At 43.3% G+C, this 20,000-nt stretch overlaps 1 protein-coding gene across 1 annotated transcript in view; it reads left to right on the top strand.

Annotated features, from left to right (window-relative positions):
* The window catches only part of opn7b (opsin 7, group member b), a 132,359-nt gene that overhangs the window by 107,027 nt on the left and 5,332 nt on the right, over nt 1-20,000 (top strand). The window contains exons 2-4 of the mRNA XM_063207588.1: nt 706-795; nt 4,597-4,759; nt 8,277-8,404. Coding sequence (XP_063063658.1) covers nt 708-795; nt 4,597-4,759; nt 8,277-8,404 — 379 coding nt within the window. The 5' untranslated portion in view covers nt 706-707. The remainder of the gene's footprint in view (nt 1-705; nt 796-4,596; nt 4,760-8,276; nt 8,405-20,000) is intronic.

The following is a 20,000-nucleotide window of genomic DNA, read 5'->3' as shown; positions in this document are numbered from 1 at the left end:
GTAATGCCCTGTATGCCAGATTACCAGTACAACCCTGTGCACATTGTTTGATGAAATCCTTAATTCATTGGTGTTATAGAGGCAATGGGACTGCATCTGGTCGAGCGATGTATTTTTCATGAGGTGAAAGTTGAGCCTATATGTCCATATGGACAAAATAGACCATCTTGAACTGACATTGGGGAAGGTGAAACCCAGATGTCCGTTTCTTGACATGGTTGACTTTAGAGATCGAAATAAGCTTGCTCAGTTTGCTAGTCCGCGTGCCAGCCGAGTCAGTGAGGTGGATTATATTGACACATGGGGCCTAGGGGTGATCGTTATGACCCAAGGAAAATGTTTGCCATACTGGACTATGCTGACCATTGGAAAATACCCTTAGTTTTTACCCTCTGGCAGGTAGATCTCCAAAATAAAGGACTAAAAGATATAGCAATACAGCAATACAGTGGGCTTTACTCTACCCTTGACCGTCATCTCTCACCTTTTGCACCTATGGCATTCATCCTCCTTACTGGTCTGTCAATGCTATATTGCTTATGTATTTTTAATTTCTTGCTGCCAAAGATTATAACAATTCTGTTCAAATCTAATGTCAATTCTTTTCTTTCTTTCTTTCTTTCTTTCTTTCTTTCTTTCTTTCTTTCTTTCTTTCTTTCTTTCTTTCTCTCTTTCTCTCTTCTTGCTTTTTTTCCCTTTCCTCAGCTATGGGAAATGCTTCCGATGTTCATTTGTACGTATCCAAAATATCCAGGGAGAGTGACATCATTCTGGCTTCCATCTACACCATCTTTGGTATGTACCACCTGTCCTTATACATCACTGATTCTTGAGAAAGTGGGTAATACAGGTTGTAATGTTGACAGAAAAAAACAAAGTGAATTACAAAATTATATGGTATATCCTTGTTGACTAAGGTCTTGGCTTTTCAGAAATGCACAAGGCCAATCTCCCCATTTTGTATTTTTTTCAGAAATCAGGCTTTTCTCTGATCACACCTTGTTTTTTGTCAACACCGTCAGACACAATTAAAAGTAATTAAAATTGTATTGATTTGGCTGCATATGTATCTGGAGTTTTTAAGTGATTATGTGTATTTTTTGGTTCACACATATGCGTTTAAATGTTGAAAATTCACTTTTGTTTTATTTCAATACTTTTTCATGTGTTCTAATTTTAAAATATGTACTGTCATACGATGCTTACTTAACGCCTAAATAGAGCAAACAATTTTTTGTAATTTCACAAATATTCCTGTAGGCTTAAATTGGCTATTACTTTGATAATTCAACAACTCCTAAGGAAAATGTTGCAAGCACATTCATTTAAAATGTCCAAAACTCCTTCTTACGGTGGTGACTTAAGAACTGACGGTGGTGACAGTAATCTGAGAGTGGTGAAAGTGGCCTAATTTGAACCTGCATTTAGCAAAATAAATAGCCCTCTCAAGTCAATGGCATCTTGCATAAACACTTTATGTTTGTGTGTGCACAGTATGTTTGTACATGTGTTTTTTCTTCATTAGTTAGATTCTCTAGGAAGTACAGTGAGGAGAATAAGTATTTGATCCCTTGCTGATTTTGTTGGTTTGCCCACTAATAAAGACATGATCAGTATTTAATGTTAATGATAATATGTATTCTAATATGGAGAGACAGAATATCAAAAGAAAATGCAGAAATTAACTCTAAAGAATATATAATAATTGATTTATATTTAATTGAGGGAAATAAGTATTTGATCCCCTGCCAACTATTAAGAGTTCTGATCCCGCAGATCAAATGGCACTTCCAATCAACTTGTTATCTGAATTGAACACACCTGTTAATAGTAACCTACACAAAAGACACATTGAATCTGCAGAATCAGTCCATAGAATCAGTCAATCAATCAAACTAAACTCGCCAACATGGGACAGACCAAAAAGCTGTCAAAGGATGTCAGGGAAAAGATTTTAGAACTCAACAAGGCTGAAATGGGCTCCTGGATATTAAAGAGCAAACTGTTGGTGTATTTCTTCCCAATTTTAGGACATAAAAAATGATCATCAATCATCAATCTTAGGCCTGTCTCTGGTTCCTTACAAGATTTTACCTTGTGGGAATCTAATAACCAGAAGAAAAGGAGATAAAGCACCTTAAAACTGTATGGGAGGAGCTAGGAAATGACCTCAAGGCAGCTGGGACCTCAATCACTAAGAAAACTATTGGAAACACTTGATACCATAGCGGATTAAAATCCTGCAGTGCATGTATGGTACCCCGACTTCAGAAGGAACCTGTTCAGGCTCACCTGAGGTTTGCCAATGAACATCAAACTGGATTAGGATATGATTGGGAGGTGCTGGAATCAGATGACACCAAAATCAAACTGTTTGGCATTAACACAACTCAATGTGTTTGGAGGAAGAGAAATGCTGCCTATGATCCCAAGAACAACACATTCCCCAATATCATGAATGAAAGTGGTAACATAATGTTTTGAGGTTGTTTGTCTGGCCAAGACACAGGACAACTTCACATCGTCAAGAAATGGATGGAGGGAGACATGTAAACGTACAATGCTGCATGCCAACCTCTTTCCCACCACCACTAGACTGAAGGTGGGTCATGGATTGGCGTCCCAATATGATAATAATCCATAACATACAGCCCAAGCAACGAAGGAATAGCTCAAGCAGAAGCACATGAAGTGGCCTAGACAGTTTCCAAACATTAACCCTATAATAATCCTGTGAAGGGAACAGAAGCTCCCATTTGGCAAGCTGCAGTCATACAACTTAAGTGATTTAGAGATGATCTGCATAGAAAAGTGGACAAAAATCCTTTCTAATATATCCACAAACATTGTCATTAACTGAAAGAAACATCTGACCTCTGTATGAGAAAACAAGGGCTTTGCCACCAAGTATTTTGTCTTCTTTGGCTAGAGGGATCAAATACTTATTTTCCTCAACGGAATACAAATCAATTAAAATATATTCTTCAAAGTTATTTTCTGGATTTTCTTTTTGATATTCTGTCTCTCTATATTACAATACATTTTATCATTAATGTTATAGAATGATCATGTCTTTATTAGTGGGCAAACCAACAAAATCAGCAAGGGATCAAATACTTATTCTCCTCACTGTATGCCACTGGTTCTTGAAAATGTGTCAAAAACAGGTTTTAAGTTGTTCAAATCCAAAATATACAGGTGTATTATCATAGATGTAGGTCTTGGCTGTGCCGTGAATGTATTGCCCAAGCTCCCCATGTTTAACATTTTTCATAAAATGGGCTCTTTCTTGTTTTGTCAACAGCGGCAGACAGAATTAGAAGTAAAAACATATGTTTACTGTATTAAAGTGAATTACTTTAACAATTCAACATAAATGTAGATACTTATTGTATGCATATTCCTAAAACATGTCAAAAACATGTAAAACGTGTTTTTTGGTGAAATCCATCAGATGTCACCACCGTCAGGTTTTCTGACAAAAAAAACTCCAAATGCACCTCAGTGATGGCTAGAGTATCATTTTGGATCACAATTATTACTAACATGCCTAGTAATGTTTCATTAAGCAGCACAATTTAGTAAAATATGGAACAAGATGATGAGCGGAACAAAATCTGACGGTGGTGACATCTGACGGTGTGAGACAAAAAAACACTCTTTTACATATTATGCATTGTTTGTTCACATTAGCCATTTCATTTTCGCTCTGTTTCTTGGGTGCTTCATACCTTTTCTGAGAAAGTATATATTAATTAACATTAATGTAATATAATACTATTAAAACATCCGACGGTGTTGACAGTTTATGGTTGGGACAGTACCAGTGTCCAAACAAATTAACAAATTGAGGACAAAATAGTAAACTTACAGGAGCTTCAGTGATGGTGAAGTATGCAGTAGACCTAAAGGTTTGAAAAGGGGTCCTCAGTAATGAAAATGACCTTGTGCATACCTGATTTTATTGTCTTTTAGAAAAAATCTGACGGTGGTGACCAATATGCTGGACACATTTTGAGCAATCAGAAAATAATAGTAAATATTGTTTTACATGCACTATGTGCACATCTGTAGAACGGCTTTAACATGGTCTTCCACATCATGGTGATATTGTTCAAAGTCAATTGAAATGATGATGCCAGTCCTTGGGACAGGCGTTTTTACAGGGTGTGGACAGGTTTATAGCCATGAAAAGTAATAAAATTATACTTAAATATTTCAAACAACTGTGTATTTGTGTAACAGACCCCTTGGCCATTACCTGGATTATTTTTGTTCGTGAAAATTTTGTTGATTTTCAACAGAATTAGCATTTTACTGCTGGGACATGTTTTTGCCAAACTTTCAAGAATCAGTGACATGTTATTTTTTGTACATGTTATTTGCTTTCTGCCTGCTGTTTGTCTGGATGCATGGGTGTGGATGTCCATGTCCTCGCACATGCAAAAGTGCAGCCTGTGTGTGTGTATGTGTGTGCGTGCTTGCATGCGTTTTATGTGTTTGTGTGTGCACTGTGCATGTGTATGCATGTTTCTGCTGTCTGCGCACGCTCCTCTCTGACTACCCTGTCCATCCTCCTCCTCCCACCCCCCCCAGGTGTCATGTCGCTCATGGGGAACTCCACCCTGCTGTTCGTGGCCTACCGGAAGAAGTCCTCCCTCAAGCCGGCTGAGTTCTTTGTGGTCAGCCTGGCCATCAGTGACCTGGGCATGACACTCAGCCTCTTTCCTTTTGCCATCCCTTCCTCTTTTTATCACAGGTACCGTAAACTCTCTGAACACTCTTGGCATGTTTGACAGTTTACACATCAGGGAGCACTCTGTAACTTCTACGAGTTAATTAATCACCTTGGCAAGTCAGGCGACACTTAAGTGAGTCATTAAGAGGCTCTCTGGACTACTTTTGCTGTCTGTGGGCAGATAACGACACCTGCGAAAGCTGGCCTTTTGTTCCAGCCTCACAAAGTCAGCATACGATTACTTTACACGCACATTTTCAAGACAGTGTGTATTTTCAAGAAGACATAAGGACATGAGGGGAGCTCCCGTGGGAACTGGTTGTAAAATGGCTGAGAAATATTGCACACCCTCTTGGCATTATACACATTCTGGTCTTTTACATTCTCACTTCTCTAGCATGTCTGGAAATCTGTGTCTGCAATCAAATTGGAATGTGAAATCAGCTTGCATTATATTACAGTCACGTCCTCCCTGACCAGCAGTCTGGTAGCCTATGATTGGGCCTAAAATAAGTTGTTAAAAATGTTTACCAAGATGATTGGATTTTGAGTAGAACATAAGACTTCATATTTATATTGCTGATTCAAATATTATACTACTACTACTACTACTACTACTACTACCATTACTGATAATACATTTCATTTGGAAGTGCCATTCTAAATACTCAAGGTCAATGTACAACATTAAAAAATAAAATAAAAATCAATAAAAGCAGACATAATAAGAAGCACTATCAATACTCATTTTATCCATATTTCATATAGCCTGCTTAAATTTAAGGTAAAGTTTTGATCAGGAAAATATTTTAAAAATCCATTTATATGTGATGATGTCTTCTTACATACAGTTTCAGTCACTCAGCATGAGCAACAGTGAAGTTGATCGGTTCAAGTGCAACGTGTTGTGGGGTCCTGGGAATGATCAGAGGATCATGTTGTTAGAGCCAAGAGGTTGTTGGATACTTGTTTGTGAAAAATAGCATGCTGAGGAGCCGGTCAATGGCCTCAGCGTGGCGGAAGGAATCTATCTTCTTACACATAATGTGGAGCAGTGAAAATCGATTGATCTGCACACCTTGTAGTGCAGCATGTCAAAAACATTAATGTTGGCGAGCAGAATATGAAACAAAAAATAACCCTTGGTTAAGGTGCGGTTGAAACATTAAAACACCTCTAACCCTTCTCCCAGCTTCATTCTTGTCTGCCAGTTGATCCCATTTGTGTATTAAAAAACCTCAGACAGACGGTGTAACTGTAAAATTATGAATGTTTACATCATTTGTAGCCTAGAAATCTAGACGCCCCTAGAGGCCGCAAACTGAATTTGCTCCCGAGGGCTGTCTAGTCACCCTGCGAGACTGAAAATCGAAAAAGCGACCCAAGGTGGACCGGCCATTGCGGCCAATCAAATCGTTAGAAGCGTTCCAAACTATTTAGTAAGCTACTTATAGACTTCCAAAGCTCCCAAATGTGTCGTTTTTAATGCTGGTGGTCTTATTATAACAGTCACTGAATTGGCAAGTCATTTTAAGCATTTCAATGGCTGAAAAGAGACAAGTTGTAGTTGTAAACAAAGTACCAGTTGATCTGGTTAAGATAGCCCCCGGTGCTATATAATTTCAAATTAAAGGACAACTTCACTATTTTGAACATTAAGCCCCTTTTCTGAGTGGTCTGCAAAGTTTTAGAGTCCACCTCACCGCTTTTTTCATGTTCGCTGCAGTCTCCGTTATTTGGTTCATTTGTATGTTGTTTCAATTGGCTTTACAATGGCCGTCTATGGGCATGCCGAACTATGTTCTTAAAACCACCTTAAACATTAGTTTTTGAGAGTCTACCGCTCACAAAGTGGTTAGTGGTGTTCACTAGTAGTCCATATCAAGTTTGAAGGCGAAATATGGCTTCTGTCATTTATTTGCCATTTTGTGAAAGAAAGTGAAACTTAATTTACAAAATGCTACATAAAACACGACAGAAGCCATATTTCACTACAAAAATTGTTAAGGAACACCAGTGAATATTTCTGAACACTTGGTGAGTTGCACGTTCTTGAAAACAAATGTTAAAGTTGATTTTAAGAACAAAGTTGGACATGCCCATAGACGGCCATTCTGAAGCTAGTTGAGAAAAAAATCCAAATTATCCAAATAACAGGGACTGCAGCAAACATGAAATAAACGGTGAGGGGGACTCTAAAATATTGTAAACAACACAGAAAATTGCCTTTAATTTGGAATGCACTGGCATGAAAAAAATACAGCTTTGAAATAAGTAAGCCTTCGCCTTTGTGATGCCAGTCTGCAACTGTTGACCTTGGGCGATGCCTATCCATCGACATCTTCAATTTGATATGGGTTTGCTTGTCACACACACACGCACACACACACACACACACACACACACACACACACACACACACACAGCCGCTTACAAATCAACGACTGGCCATTAAAACAGGACGTGACTGATTAACATGCGATGCGATGCTTTGCTGTGTTGTATGTGTGGGCGTGTTCCCATGCCCTCTAACCTATGGCAAAGCGGTAATAATCGCGCCAAGGTCCTGGGTTTAACCTTCAGGGAACAAGTACGCTTTCCACACAGTATCTCCACTTGAACACAAACCCTCATTTGCTTAGCTCAAAAGAAGCAGCCACATTGTTGTTTATAATGTTTGGAGCAGTGAAGGAGAAATTCATCGCTTCATATACATTTTCTGTCATGAGTGTGATATGGTCTTGGACACAGTAAGGCTGAATGTTAATCGGTGCATTTATACCTCTCACTAACAATACACTTTAGTGCAGTTTGCTTTGAATAAGGTAATCAACCAGAGACAACTTTTCGGGTTTAATTTTTCGCGTTAAACTACTGTTCTACACAGAGACATTGTTCTGGATGTTACCCCTGCCATGCTCCTCTTAGGGGAAAAAAACTGTATCTTTCAACTTCACTTGTTCTGGATTTATGGTCAGTGATGACACATGCAGGTTAACATGTCTGTTGACCCAAAATATGAAATGTTTGTCAGTAGTGCACTACATAGACGTCTGTGCACACAGTCCCGCACGTGGGCATGTATTGCAATGGACGAATGGATGGGGATGTTTCCTTCAGAGCTGTATAAAGTACAGTACAAGTAGAAGTACTCTTTCAGATGTAGGCTAATTCAGTGGTGTAGTCTACTTTTTTATAGTGGGTATACTGTATATATATATATTTTTTGAAGTGGGTATACTGTATATATTTGTGCCATTCAAAACAATGGATCAATCAATTTTAAGTGGGTATACTGAAGTCCCTGAAATTTAGAAGCGTTCTACGTAGACTACACCACTGGGCTATTTACAGCACTAGTGGTATGATATTACATTGTTTCACCCTTGTAAGATCATACTACTTGTGTTGTAATTTCATCTGTAAGAGTACTTCTACTTCTGCTTTATACAACTCTGGTTCTCTCAGTTAGATGGTTTTCCCCTACTGTGCTCATCTTCTTCATGTTCTCTATCTCTCTCTCTCTCTTTGTCCCCAGATGGCTGTTTACAGAGTCCATGTGTATGGTCTACGCTTTCTGTGGCATGTTCTTCGGCCTCTGCAGTCTCACCAACCTGACGATCCTCTCCATGGTGTGCTGGCTGAAAATCTGCTGCCCAAACTATGGTAGGCCTATGTCTCAGTCACAGTCACAATCACATTACATTACACATAAGCACAGTATAGCCTACATGTTTTTTTTGTTTTGTTTATGAACATGGTGTTGTGAGGAGGGGCAAGATACTGGCACCCAACGGCGTGAGCTAATTTTTTTGACCGACACGGTTTCCAACAATCAGAGGTTGAGTTGTGCTCAGTCAGGGGAAAACAAAAAAAGAAAACCCATGTATATGCTCAGATACCAAATTCTCTGCTCAGTGGCACAGATACCCTCACAGATATTTTGCAACTCCTTGGCAGACACTTGATGTGCACCTCCAAAAATGTGACTGTGCTCGCATACAAGCTTTGCAGGCAACTGCAGCAGCAGCCGCTGTGATTGGTCCTCTCGTCCAAAACCACTCTGCGTTCGCCAACAAGCAACTACTTCTTTGTTCCTACCCTCACTGGGCGCACGGTTTGTGAGAGGAGAATTGTGGATGTGACATTCAGTAAATAAGTTGCTCATGCTTTGTAGCCCATTCAGTCTGTGTAAATAAATGAAGCTACAAGGCAACAGACACATTTTACTCCTTGTATTGAAGGTAGTTTGACCAATCCTCTCATTGCCCCTACCATTGTGATGATGCATAGTGCAGACCTAATGATCTCGTTGGAGCAAAAATCAAAACTATCTGCGAAGACATCTCTGCGGCAGGCTGCCACGAGAGCATACAGAGCCCTTTACCTGGCGCTCTTTTCTTTAGGTACGTGCAGTTGAAATTACAATTACAATTTGCAGTTACACATACGTCAAAGAAGTTCCTTTAAGATGGATAAACGACCACTGGTTTACAAAGAAAACAGTGGAGTGTAAGTTTATGTCTATAGCACCGGATGGCACTTTGCCTGCTTCGACTGCATTGAATTTGTAGGTTTTCTGATGTTGTGAAAAAGGCCTATTACATGGTATTGATTACAGTCCCTGGAACAATGTGAGGTCATGTACCATCCTGAAGGGCACTTCAGCCATAGAGAAACATAGGGAAAGGTAACTGAAGGATTCGAACCTGCAGGACCCTGATTTAAAGTTCAATTCCCCACCGAATCCAGCCCAGTATAATCTGCCACATCAGCCTGTCAATGTGAAAGATGTCCAAGAGCGTTCATATTTTTTCAGCCATGACTGCCCTTCCCCACACAGCTTAATTCTGCTCCACTCTCATTGACTTTGAATGTAGGCAATAAGCGCATACGACTTCATTGCGAGCGTCGACGTTGCGCAACGTACGTCAGCGAGAACTTGTTGTCACGATGTGGGTGTTATTAAATACAGCGCATTTAAAGTCGGCCACACATATGAACGAGACGATGAGCTCGCATCGGTTTGCTCTACTAACACACCACGTGTGAGGAGTGGGGGGACAGGCAGTGAGGAGGAGCTGAAGTGGGGACCTGCGCAAACTTGTGTAGAGGTGTGAGACAAGACCCATATACACACGTGAGTGAGTTGTTGACCAACCAGTTCATGGGCGCGTGACCTCGGAGGCAGTCCGTCGACGAGCGTTGAAGGGGATAAGCAACTGCAGAGGTTGCAAGATCTGACTGCAGCCGCATTCATCCCGCGATAGTTTTACACCATGTGACATGTCACCTCGTCAACGCAACGTCGACGAAATTTCGAAGTTTGACAGGAAATCTAACCGTCATGCAGCATTTTCCATCCAGGGTGCATTGCTGTCTAAATGTGCATGCATGCGTTAACACATCTCGATCGCACCTACTGTCTAGCTTGACAGCGCGGAGGCGGAACGTTCCCGCTGCGGGACGCAATTTGATATTGGCGAGTCCTCAATATCATGCAAATTAGATGGTCCTATAACCAATCAAATGGGTGTATTTGTAGCCTGGGTGGGAGTAACAAAAAAATGTAGAAAAACATGGCGGCGATTTTTGTGACTTCCAACATCAAAGTTTTTGCTTAATTTAAAGAGCCTGAGTGATTATAAATGTCATGACTACCACGGATTGATGTACAAATGCACCACAAACTTATTTGATAGAAATAGGTTACTCCATATTGTCATTTAGGCTAATCACTCAATAGTTTAAGCTAGCCGGGTAAGCTAACGTTAGTGTTGTGTATTGACACTGGTTAAGTTTGTCCCATTCTTCGTTCCATCCACTCCCCGCTACATTCACCCTGTGTGCTCATTCCGGGGTTTACAATACAAAGAGTGAACACGACTTCATGTCTCCCGTGTCATCATTTATCCTTAAATGAAGTGCAGCTCCGTAAAAGAGCCTGGATATAACAGTTAGCATTTTAGTAGCGTTGCCACATCTGAGTTGTAGAAAACCGGGACACATCGGTCGGTGGTTGAGAGCTGCTGCAGACATGCACATACGATGTCTTTTTTTTTTTTTTTTTTTTGCTTGCGCGCTTCGCGTGCTTCGCGAGCTCGCATTGAGACATATTAGGCCTATTTTGGAACAAGCACCCATGACCCAATCTATGGAAACACCTCTTTTCCGGACATTTATGGGCTACTCTTAAATTATCTGAAGGGACAGGTTGACAGTAAGCCGGTGCACGTTCCCAGCAGGCTGGGAATTTGTGAGCAATGTTATTAAACTCAAAGATACCCAATGCTACGTGGCCACAGCTGTGCACAGGCAGTACGACAAACCCAAGTGTTTGATTATCACATCTGCATGACTCACCTACATTGATAGAGGTTGCAAAGATGACAAATAACTGTCCTTCTGGCAAACCACTTCATTTAATCCTTTCGATGGATAATGGTTGGCATTGCTGTAGGCTATGTTCTTTCGCGCTAATGTTAGAACTTTGAAGTTCAGTCCCTCCGGTGGTCAATGAAAAAAAAATAAGCAGAGCTTTTGCTCCCCCATAAACTTTCATGTGTGCCCCGCCTTCCAGCGGCACTCTGCATGGAACACTGAAGCAGCATTCTCTGGTCGAAATCAGCGAAAGCAAAAGCGACCAGAGCCTAACCTGGCTTTCAGAATGCCAGGCAAAGGATACGTGCCCACCGCAGCCTGGCTTGCTTTGCGTCTGTCTGCTACATTTAGCGAAATAACATGGGTTTTGTGGACGGTTTGGAGATGGGAAATAATGTGAGGAAGTAAAAAACCGGGACAAAATGTGTCCCGGATAGGTTATTCCATTTTCCTGGACAGACCACAAAAAAAACGGGACAATCCCGGAAAAACCAGGACGTGTGGCAACACTACAAGGTTGTATTAGACTACTTCTTGTACTTGTATAAGGATATAAATTAAAGTACTAACGTCAGTTCTGGCCAGGCCATGGTAGTCAAGAAGCTTGCTGCCCTCCCCTTCATCTAATTAATTCCTAATTGATCTAGGTGCATTCCCTCAGCTGATAATTCTTCCCTAGTGATTGGCCACACAGATTCGGCACGCCTTTTAAATTCTATCCACTTCCTCTCAGCTGTATGCTATTCGTTTTTTGCTACCCACCCGCTCCACTGCTCCACCTTGTCGTGTATGATGTGACATGTTCTCTTGTCACGTCGCTTGGCTCTGTTCATGGGGGGATATCTCTCGCCCTGTCCTGCTGGGGTGAGAATTCCCTAAACTGCTGCTGCCCCCTGACTAAATGCTTTTCCATGCTGCTCATGGAAATAGGGGGGTTCCTCCGAACAGAGCTATACCGCCAAATGTAATTCATAATTTCAATAAAAGAAATTGCATTTATATTCTTCTCTTGTGTTTCTTGACTGAAATGGTTCTGACAGAACTGGGCTTAAATGATATCTAGGACCAAACCACAATGATATTCAAGCCGTGTAGACACTGTGTTGTGATATTAGGTGGGTAATGTTTGTAAACGATCATTAGTTGTTTGCTATCTCGCTGGGTCTACAGGGAGTTTTCCCGCGAGAGGCTGACCCACCGCGAGGCGTTGAAGGTCGGGTGAAAAGCTTAGCTAGCCCTGGCAGTTTGCTGTGTGGGGATAGGCGTGAGTGTGAGAGGCTCTCGTAAAGAGAACGGAAGGGAACTTAACAAGAGATTACAAAATATGCAAAGCAAGTGGGAGAAGAGGCGGAGATGGAAGTGGAACAGAATGAACAAAAGGTATTTATCCAAGGCAACCATTTCCCAGCACTGATGAGAGATCAGGGGAAACCCACTGAAAAAAAAATCGTTGTACTGTTTTTAATACTGTGGAGCTCGAAAAAAAAAGAAAGAGAAAATCTCAATCCATCGCTGTAGACCTCTGCTAGATCCCTCTGGGAACTTTAAAGAGAAATACACGCACACGCACACACACACACACACACACACACACACACACACAATCACAAGCATGAGGGAGGTGGCATGAAGGAGCCATAATTAAAGAAATGCTAAAAAGGAAAAGGTAAAGCAGGAAGAAAAAAAAGCAAGATGAAAATGAAGGTGAACAAAGGGGAGGTACAAGTGTACAGTAGGTTCCAGTTCTTACCTCTCATGCGGTAGAAGAATGTGTGTGTTCAGGTGTGTCTGTATGTATGGTACGAGGATGTGTGCACCTACCTCCAATGTTTCTGTAAATGTGCGTGTGCGAGTGCGTGTGCGTGTGTGTGTGTGTGTGTGTGTGTGTGTGTGTGTGTGTGTGTGTGTGTCTCTATGTGTTTATCTGTGTGTGTGCATGTGTATCTCTATCTGTGTACCTGTTTGTGTGTGTGCGTGCGTGCGTGTGAGAGAGAGAGAGAGAGAGACAGTGTGTGTGTGTGTTTGTGTGTGTGTGTGTGTGTCGAGTGGTTCTGCAGCGGAGCGGGCCGTGAAAAATTCCTGAGATGTGACGGTAGGAGTGCGGTCCGTAATGAGGCAGATTAGTCGCTGCGCCGCTAACAGCTGCCAGCCAGCGCGTTGCGTTGCGTAACAGTCCTCGCTTCCCTCCCTATAGCTCGCTCTCTCCCTGTCACTCGCACTCTCCACTCTCCATCCATCGCCACGAAAACACAGCCACTGGCATCCTACCAACCAGCCACCTCTGCACAAAATGTGAAAAGCATGCACACGCACACGCACACTCGCACGCACACAAACACAAATACACAAACACACACACAGACATGAAAAGGGAAAAACAGCTGAAGTTTAACACCATCTTCAGATTTTGGTTTTATTTGTTTCTCTCTCCCCTCCTTCAGGGTGATTGCGGGTACGTGGGCATGTGTGCGTGTGTATGTGCGTGAACTGGTGTGTGCATGAGCATGCACATTTATATTTTTTGTTCTGTTCTGTTCTGTCTCGGCCGAGTTATTTTTACTTAGTGAAATGCCTTCTGAAAAGTACATTTTGCAAAGATTTTGTTTAGCGGCAAACCGCTACTTTACTATTACTGTCAAATCAACCCAAACAGTTGGAATAGCTAGGCACCCGATGAGTAACATTGAATTATTGCAAAGGGATTCAGTGACCTTCGTTTTTACATTCAGAAAGGGAGGCAGTATTCATTTTGTAACTTGATCGTTTCGAGATGAAATTGTTTTTGTTTGCTGGTGTTGTTTTCATGATTTTTAAATTAGCCTCAGGTTTGAGAGTGATGAAAATTGTAGTCATTAAGAATGGGTGTAATGGTATGTGGGTAATGCTTGTGTGCACTAATCAAAACATTAATTGGCATAGGTTATTTAGCATTAGTGGATTTCATTTGATTGTATAATTATTATCTCTCTCCTGGAAGATGCAAAAGAGAGAGAGAGAGAGAGAGAGAGAGAGAGAGAGAGAGAGAGAGAGAGAGAATAGCTGCTCCATCTCATCTTTGTGCGCGTGTGCGTGTGTACGTGCGTGAGATTTTATGTATCATGTTTGATATGCAAATGAACACAAATAATGATGTGTTTACATCAGCTGGCCTCAAAGAGCGGTGACTACAAATGCTTACCGTAGCGACATCCACACAGACAGGCAGGCAGGCACATAGACAGACAGACAAATAGACAGACAGGCATGCAGGCAGGCAGGCAGGCATATAGACAGACAGACAAACAAACAGGCAGGCAGGCAGGCACAGACAGACAGGCACATAGACAGAAAGGCAGATAGTCACTCACACACACGCGCTACACAATACACAGAACCGGTTTCATCAGTATTCAAAGCCTTTTGGCCATCCGAAATAACTCTGCACATGATCTAATCAGTATCTTGCATCAGAGCACACACTATGGCATGAAATATCATCTGGTACTCCTCGGCTTATAATGCACAGGCTGCAGCTGGCTGGCCACATGCACACACACACACATACACGCACACACACACATGCACACACGCACACGCACGCACACACACACAGGACTTCTCTTGCCACTTACTTGCCACACACACACACACACACACACACACACACACACACACACACACACACACACACACACACACACACACACACACACACACACACACACACACACACACACATACAAACACAGAGGACTTACTGTATCTTGCCACTTACTGCGAAGGACCCATCAGAGGTTCCATCTCCCATCTGGAGAGCCATACACAGGCTCATCCCTCATACCCCGCCCTGCCAGAGGTAAGAAGCAAGCCACAGACAGCCGGCCACAGCCGTACGCTTTACAGTATCAAGGTAGATAAGCACTGGCCATGAGCTGTGTGTGTGTGTGTGTGTGTGTGTGTGTGTGTGTGTGTGTGTGTGTGTGTGTGTGTGTGTGTGTGTGTGTGCGTGCGTGCGTGTGTGTGCTGTAACCTTGTTTATATGTGCACAGTGCACACACACGCATGCTTCCATGTGTTTGTGTGTGTGGCGTGAGCTTGTTTGCATGGGCAGCCGAGGAGAGCTTTTGGCAGGTCTGTGGGACCAGGGGTTATGGTGGGGATCACAGCGTGTGGACACAGGCGGCTCCCATTATGGCCTGGCTGGTGTGGAGTGTGTTTTTGACAGGAGCTGCAAAGTGCCTGACAAATAGAGTCAAAGCCATTAATCCATCCATGATACCATCCATGATTCCATCCATCCATCCATCCATCCATCCATCCATCCATCCATCCATCCATCCATCCATCCATCCACTTGTGACATGGCCGTCCTATATTTTCTGAGATTCTGATATGAAGGTATATGCGCTATATATTTCTTCAAGCATGAATATCATAGACCTGTGAAAAGAACCACGGCTTCAATATCGACCACATGTTATTACATTTCTGCTTTCCATCAATAAACAGCATTCATGGTCCTGTCCTTCCACACAGCTGGCAAATTGGAGTTATTGAAAGCCTTCCAGCCTGCATTCCCTATAAAATGACTCTTAGAGTACAGGACGGTAAGGCATGTCCCGGAGAAATTGTATCCCAACTGTATTCCCTGTATGAGATGCTGCGTTTTTATGGGGGCAAAGACTAGGCATTGTGCTGCCGTGTAAAACCTGAAAGCTGGGGGGTTAAGGGTCTCATAAAAGGACGTCTACATTACACCCTTTCAAAAGCACCACAGGACTCATCCTCCAGTGCACCAGCGCTGCTATACATATCCTGAGTCTGTGGATGAGGAGGATTGGCTGCGGTTTGGCAAGGTCTGTACCAGTGGTTCTCAACCTTTTTTGAACAAACACCCCTTGACCCCATCATAAGCCTGAAAGCATTTGTGTGTGTGTGTGTGTGTGCCCACCCACCCCGTTATTAAAAGATCAAAGACTAATGCCCAGACTAATGCAACAGAGCGACTCAATTCTCAGCCTTTCGCTTTCTTCACACCCCCCGAAGGCTTCCTATTGCCCCCCTGGAGGGGCTGTAGAGCCTCTGTTGAGAAGCACTAGTCTAGACACATTAGGCTGGCCCCAGTCCCTGCATGGCTGCAGAGCCAAAGCCATTTCCCATTTCCAGTCCTCTGTGTGGATCCACCATGGGGTGCACCTCACATGATGATGGGGATCTCCAAATCTCCCTCTTTGGAATTTTCCCAGAGCCAAACACTGACAAGAGTCTCGACCTAAAGCATCTCCCATGGTCCCCACTCTATCTATGTTCTTCTTTCTTTCTTTCTTTCTTTCTTTCTTTCTTTCTTTCTTTCTTTCTTTCTTTCTTTCTTTCTTTCTTTCTTTCTTTCTTTCTTTCTTTCTTTCACACGCATGCGCACACGCACACACACACACACACACGCACACACGCACACATGCACACACACACACACACATTATATTCCCTGTCCCCCGTCCCATCCTGACGGTGGTGAAGTGCTTTTTTTTCATCTTGAAGAGTGACATCAATCAATGGATTACACATTTCCCCTTCACCTGCCTTTCACTGCCCCCCACCCACATCACCCCCACCCCCCACCCCTCCAATCTAATCCTGGACCCCCTCACCTCACGATACCATGCCTCCTGCATCCCTCTGTTTTAATCCCCTCGTCCGTGGCTGTCTACGGACCCTAAGCACAGTAAATTGTGCAGAGTTCATTCTACACCGGGAGAGTTGAGTTGAACAACCACTGTGTTGAGTTGACTCTGTGAGTGTTGAATGAACACTGTGAGATTTGCCCTGTGTCGTCTGCAAAGCAGCGCTGGGCTAATGGGACTGAACCGTGTTGGCACCAAGATGAAAATGGAGTCCCGTCCAAGACATGGAGTCCCGCAGCCCTCAGAGGGTTGACCCCATTCAGCCTTGAAAAGAGGGCTACAGACCCCTGATTTTCTCCCCAAACACACATACAACCACACATACATGTATGGGCAGACAAGCGTAGTCCTACACGCTTCCAAACACAGGAGCAAGGACGCGCGCAGACGGGCACGCACGCACACACACACACAAACACACAGAAGCATATACGACACACGCACACAAACGCACGCGCACACACACACAAACGCGTATGCACACTCTGGCCTTGCCTTGCTGCAGGCCATATATCATGAGGTATTTACATGCATAGACTGGGAGGTTGGCGGGTGACAGCCAGGGGGTCAAGCCTGCAATTCAGAAGAGAATGTCACTGTCATTAAATACCCCGTGGGGAGAACATTGACAAGCATGGCACACACACACACACACACACACACACACACACACACACACACACACACACACACACACACACACACACACACACACACACACACACACATACACACGCACGCACGCACACACACACACACACCAGTCGAAAACTGCGAGCTGAACAGTTAAAAGGGTAATCAAAGCATGAATCGTCCATGAGTTTCAGATAGAATGGAAATGAGATGTATACATCGAGGAGAGACACTGGATGAGAGAAAGTGGAAGAGACATTTTTGAAGAATAGAGATTGCAAAATAAAACAGTTTAGCAGAGACATGGAAAAACAGAACGAGAGAGAGAGAGAGACAGAGAGAGAGGAGACAGACAGACCTACTGACTGACATACCCTCTTATAGAGATGCTAGGAGGCATCTAAAAAAATGTGACAGACTGGCAGAGAAGAAGATGGGTAGAAAAATTGAGAGATGAAGTGTACAGTGATCTTTGGGGAACATTGTGTGTTGCAGAAGTGGATGCTCACTGTTCACAGGGACGTATTATGATTCGATGGGCCCTGCGCCAGATAATAACAAAGGCCCACCTTCATGGGTGTTGCTTGTTTACTACGATTAAAACGATTAAAACAGTTTTAGGCTGGTTTTCAGGGGCTTGTTCCCCAGAGAGAATTTGAAAACACAGCTGTTAAAAGTGTGATTTTAATATAATATGACAATGCAAATATAAAGGCCAGAGCTTCAGGGCCCCCTTGACTCTTAAGACCCTTGGCCTGGGCCCAGTAGGCCCGTGCAGTAATCCGTCCCTGGCTGCTCCCATGCAGCTGGCTGACAGTGAAGATGTAATTTGGCCGAGCCCTTATGTTCTAGATGCTCACCGCTCACAACACGTCTGAAGGAATGAAGGGAAACGAAGGGCCCTGACGAGCTGCCATTGTAGTAAAGAGAGAGAGAGAGAGAGAGAGAGAGAGAGAGAGAGAGAGAGAGAGAGAGATGGTTGATGTCACAACATTATGTTAACTGTAGTTAACATAATCAGAGCTACCACCAACTACCATTGTAGTAAAGAGGGAGAGGGAGAGAGAGAGAGAGAGAGAGAGAGAGAGAGAGAGAGAGAGAGAGAGAGAGAGAGAGAGAGAGAGAGAGAGAGAGAGAGAGAGAGAGAGAGAGAGAGAGAACGAGAAGGGAGAGATAGAAAGAGAAAGAGATTATATTTTCCGCTGTGTGTGTATGCATTTGTGATTGTGTGTGTGTGTGTCTATGTGAGTGTGTGATTGTGTGATTGTGTGTGTGTGTTTGTCTGTGATAAAGAGAGAGAAGGAGAAAGAGAGTGTTGAACTAAATGCATGTACCCTACATGTTTTTTTACAGTGTGCAACTGTGCAGTGTGATACGGAGGAAAGATTGTGTGATTGTAAGTCCATTATGTGAAGAGCAGTTGTGTGAGAGTCAGTCACATGATCACTTGAGCTTTTATCACGGGCCTCTCTTTTATCACGGGCCTCTCTGTCTCCCTTTGATGATCACCGCGGAGTGCAGAGGATGTGGAGGACATAGTGTAGCTGGTTGCGGTGGTGGTGCGTGATGCGTGTGTGTGTGTGTGTGTGTGTGTGTGTGTGTGTGTGTGTGTGTGTGTGTGTGTGTGTGTGTGTGTGTGTGTGTGTGTGTGTGTGTGTTGGGGGTGATGCATGCATTTCTGGGAATGTGTGTCTGTGTCTTTGTGTGTGTATGTGTGAACATGTTCATTTCTGTAACTGTGTGTGTGCGCTATGTGAGATGAGGATACAGGAAGTGATGCAGGGTGATGGTCAGACAGGGAAGTCGGCAGGGGCCGGGGGCAAAGGGGTCACTTGTCCCAGCCTCAGGAACAGAGGGGGCCCAGAATTGGATCCTCATGGCATGGTATTGATTGGGTTTGGGGCCCCATCAGATGTTTTTGTCCCGGCCCCAGACAAAGTTGTCAGCGGCCCTGTGGTTAGATCAATGGCGAGCGGATTCCCTCTAGCCATTAGCCCCCCATCACATCACATCTCACATGCACCATCCATTCATCCCTGGGCTAGACTTGGATACGGGCCAGCCAAAGAGCCCTTTCCATAGGCCATGTTTTAGTAAACAGAAAAACCTCACATTATTGTGCAACATATTAAACATATAGCACACACTTACACACATTTGGCCACAGGCGGCTCACTCACTCACACGCATACACACACACACTCACATGCATACACACGCACATGCATACACACGTGGGTGAGCGCGCACGCAAGCACAAGCACACACACATACACACACACACACACGCACACACACACACACACACACACACACCTGTACACATACACACACACGCTCACACACACAATCACTTCTCCTAGCTAAATGCAACTCCGCCTGCCCAACCAATTCCAATTCCACTTCACACACATACATGGAACTCGCTGAGAATCAATTACGCGCTCTGTAGAAAGCTATGCAAGACACTCCTCTCTCTCCCCGCCAGCATTTCAAAGACCTTCTGGGACATCATGGCATGAGCACACAGGAACACACCAAACACACACACAATGACACTCACGCACACATGCATGTGCTTACGCATG

The sequence above is a fragment of the Engraulis encrasicolus genome, chromosome 10 (genome assembly GCF_034702125.1).
Source record: "Engraulis encrasicolus isolate BLACKSEA-1 chromosome 10, IST_EnEncr_1.0, whole genome shotgun sequence".
Lineage (NCBI taxonomy): Eukaryota > Metazoa > Chordata > Actinopteri > Clupeiformes > Engraulidae > Engraulis > Engraulis encrasicolus.
Note: the sequence above shows the minus strand (reverse complement) of the source record. Positions and strands in the feature narration are given on the sequence as shown.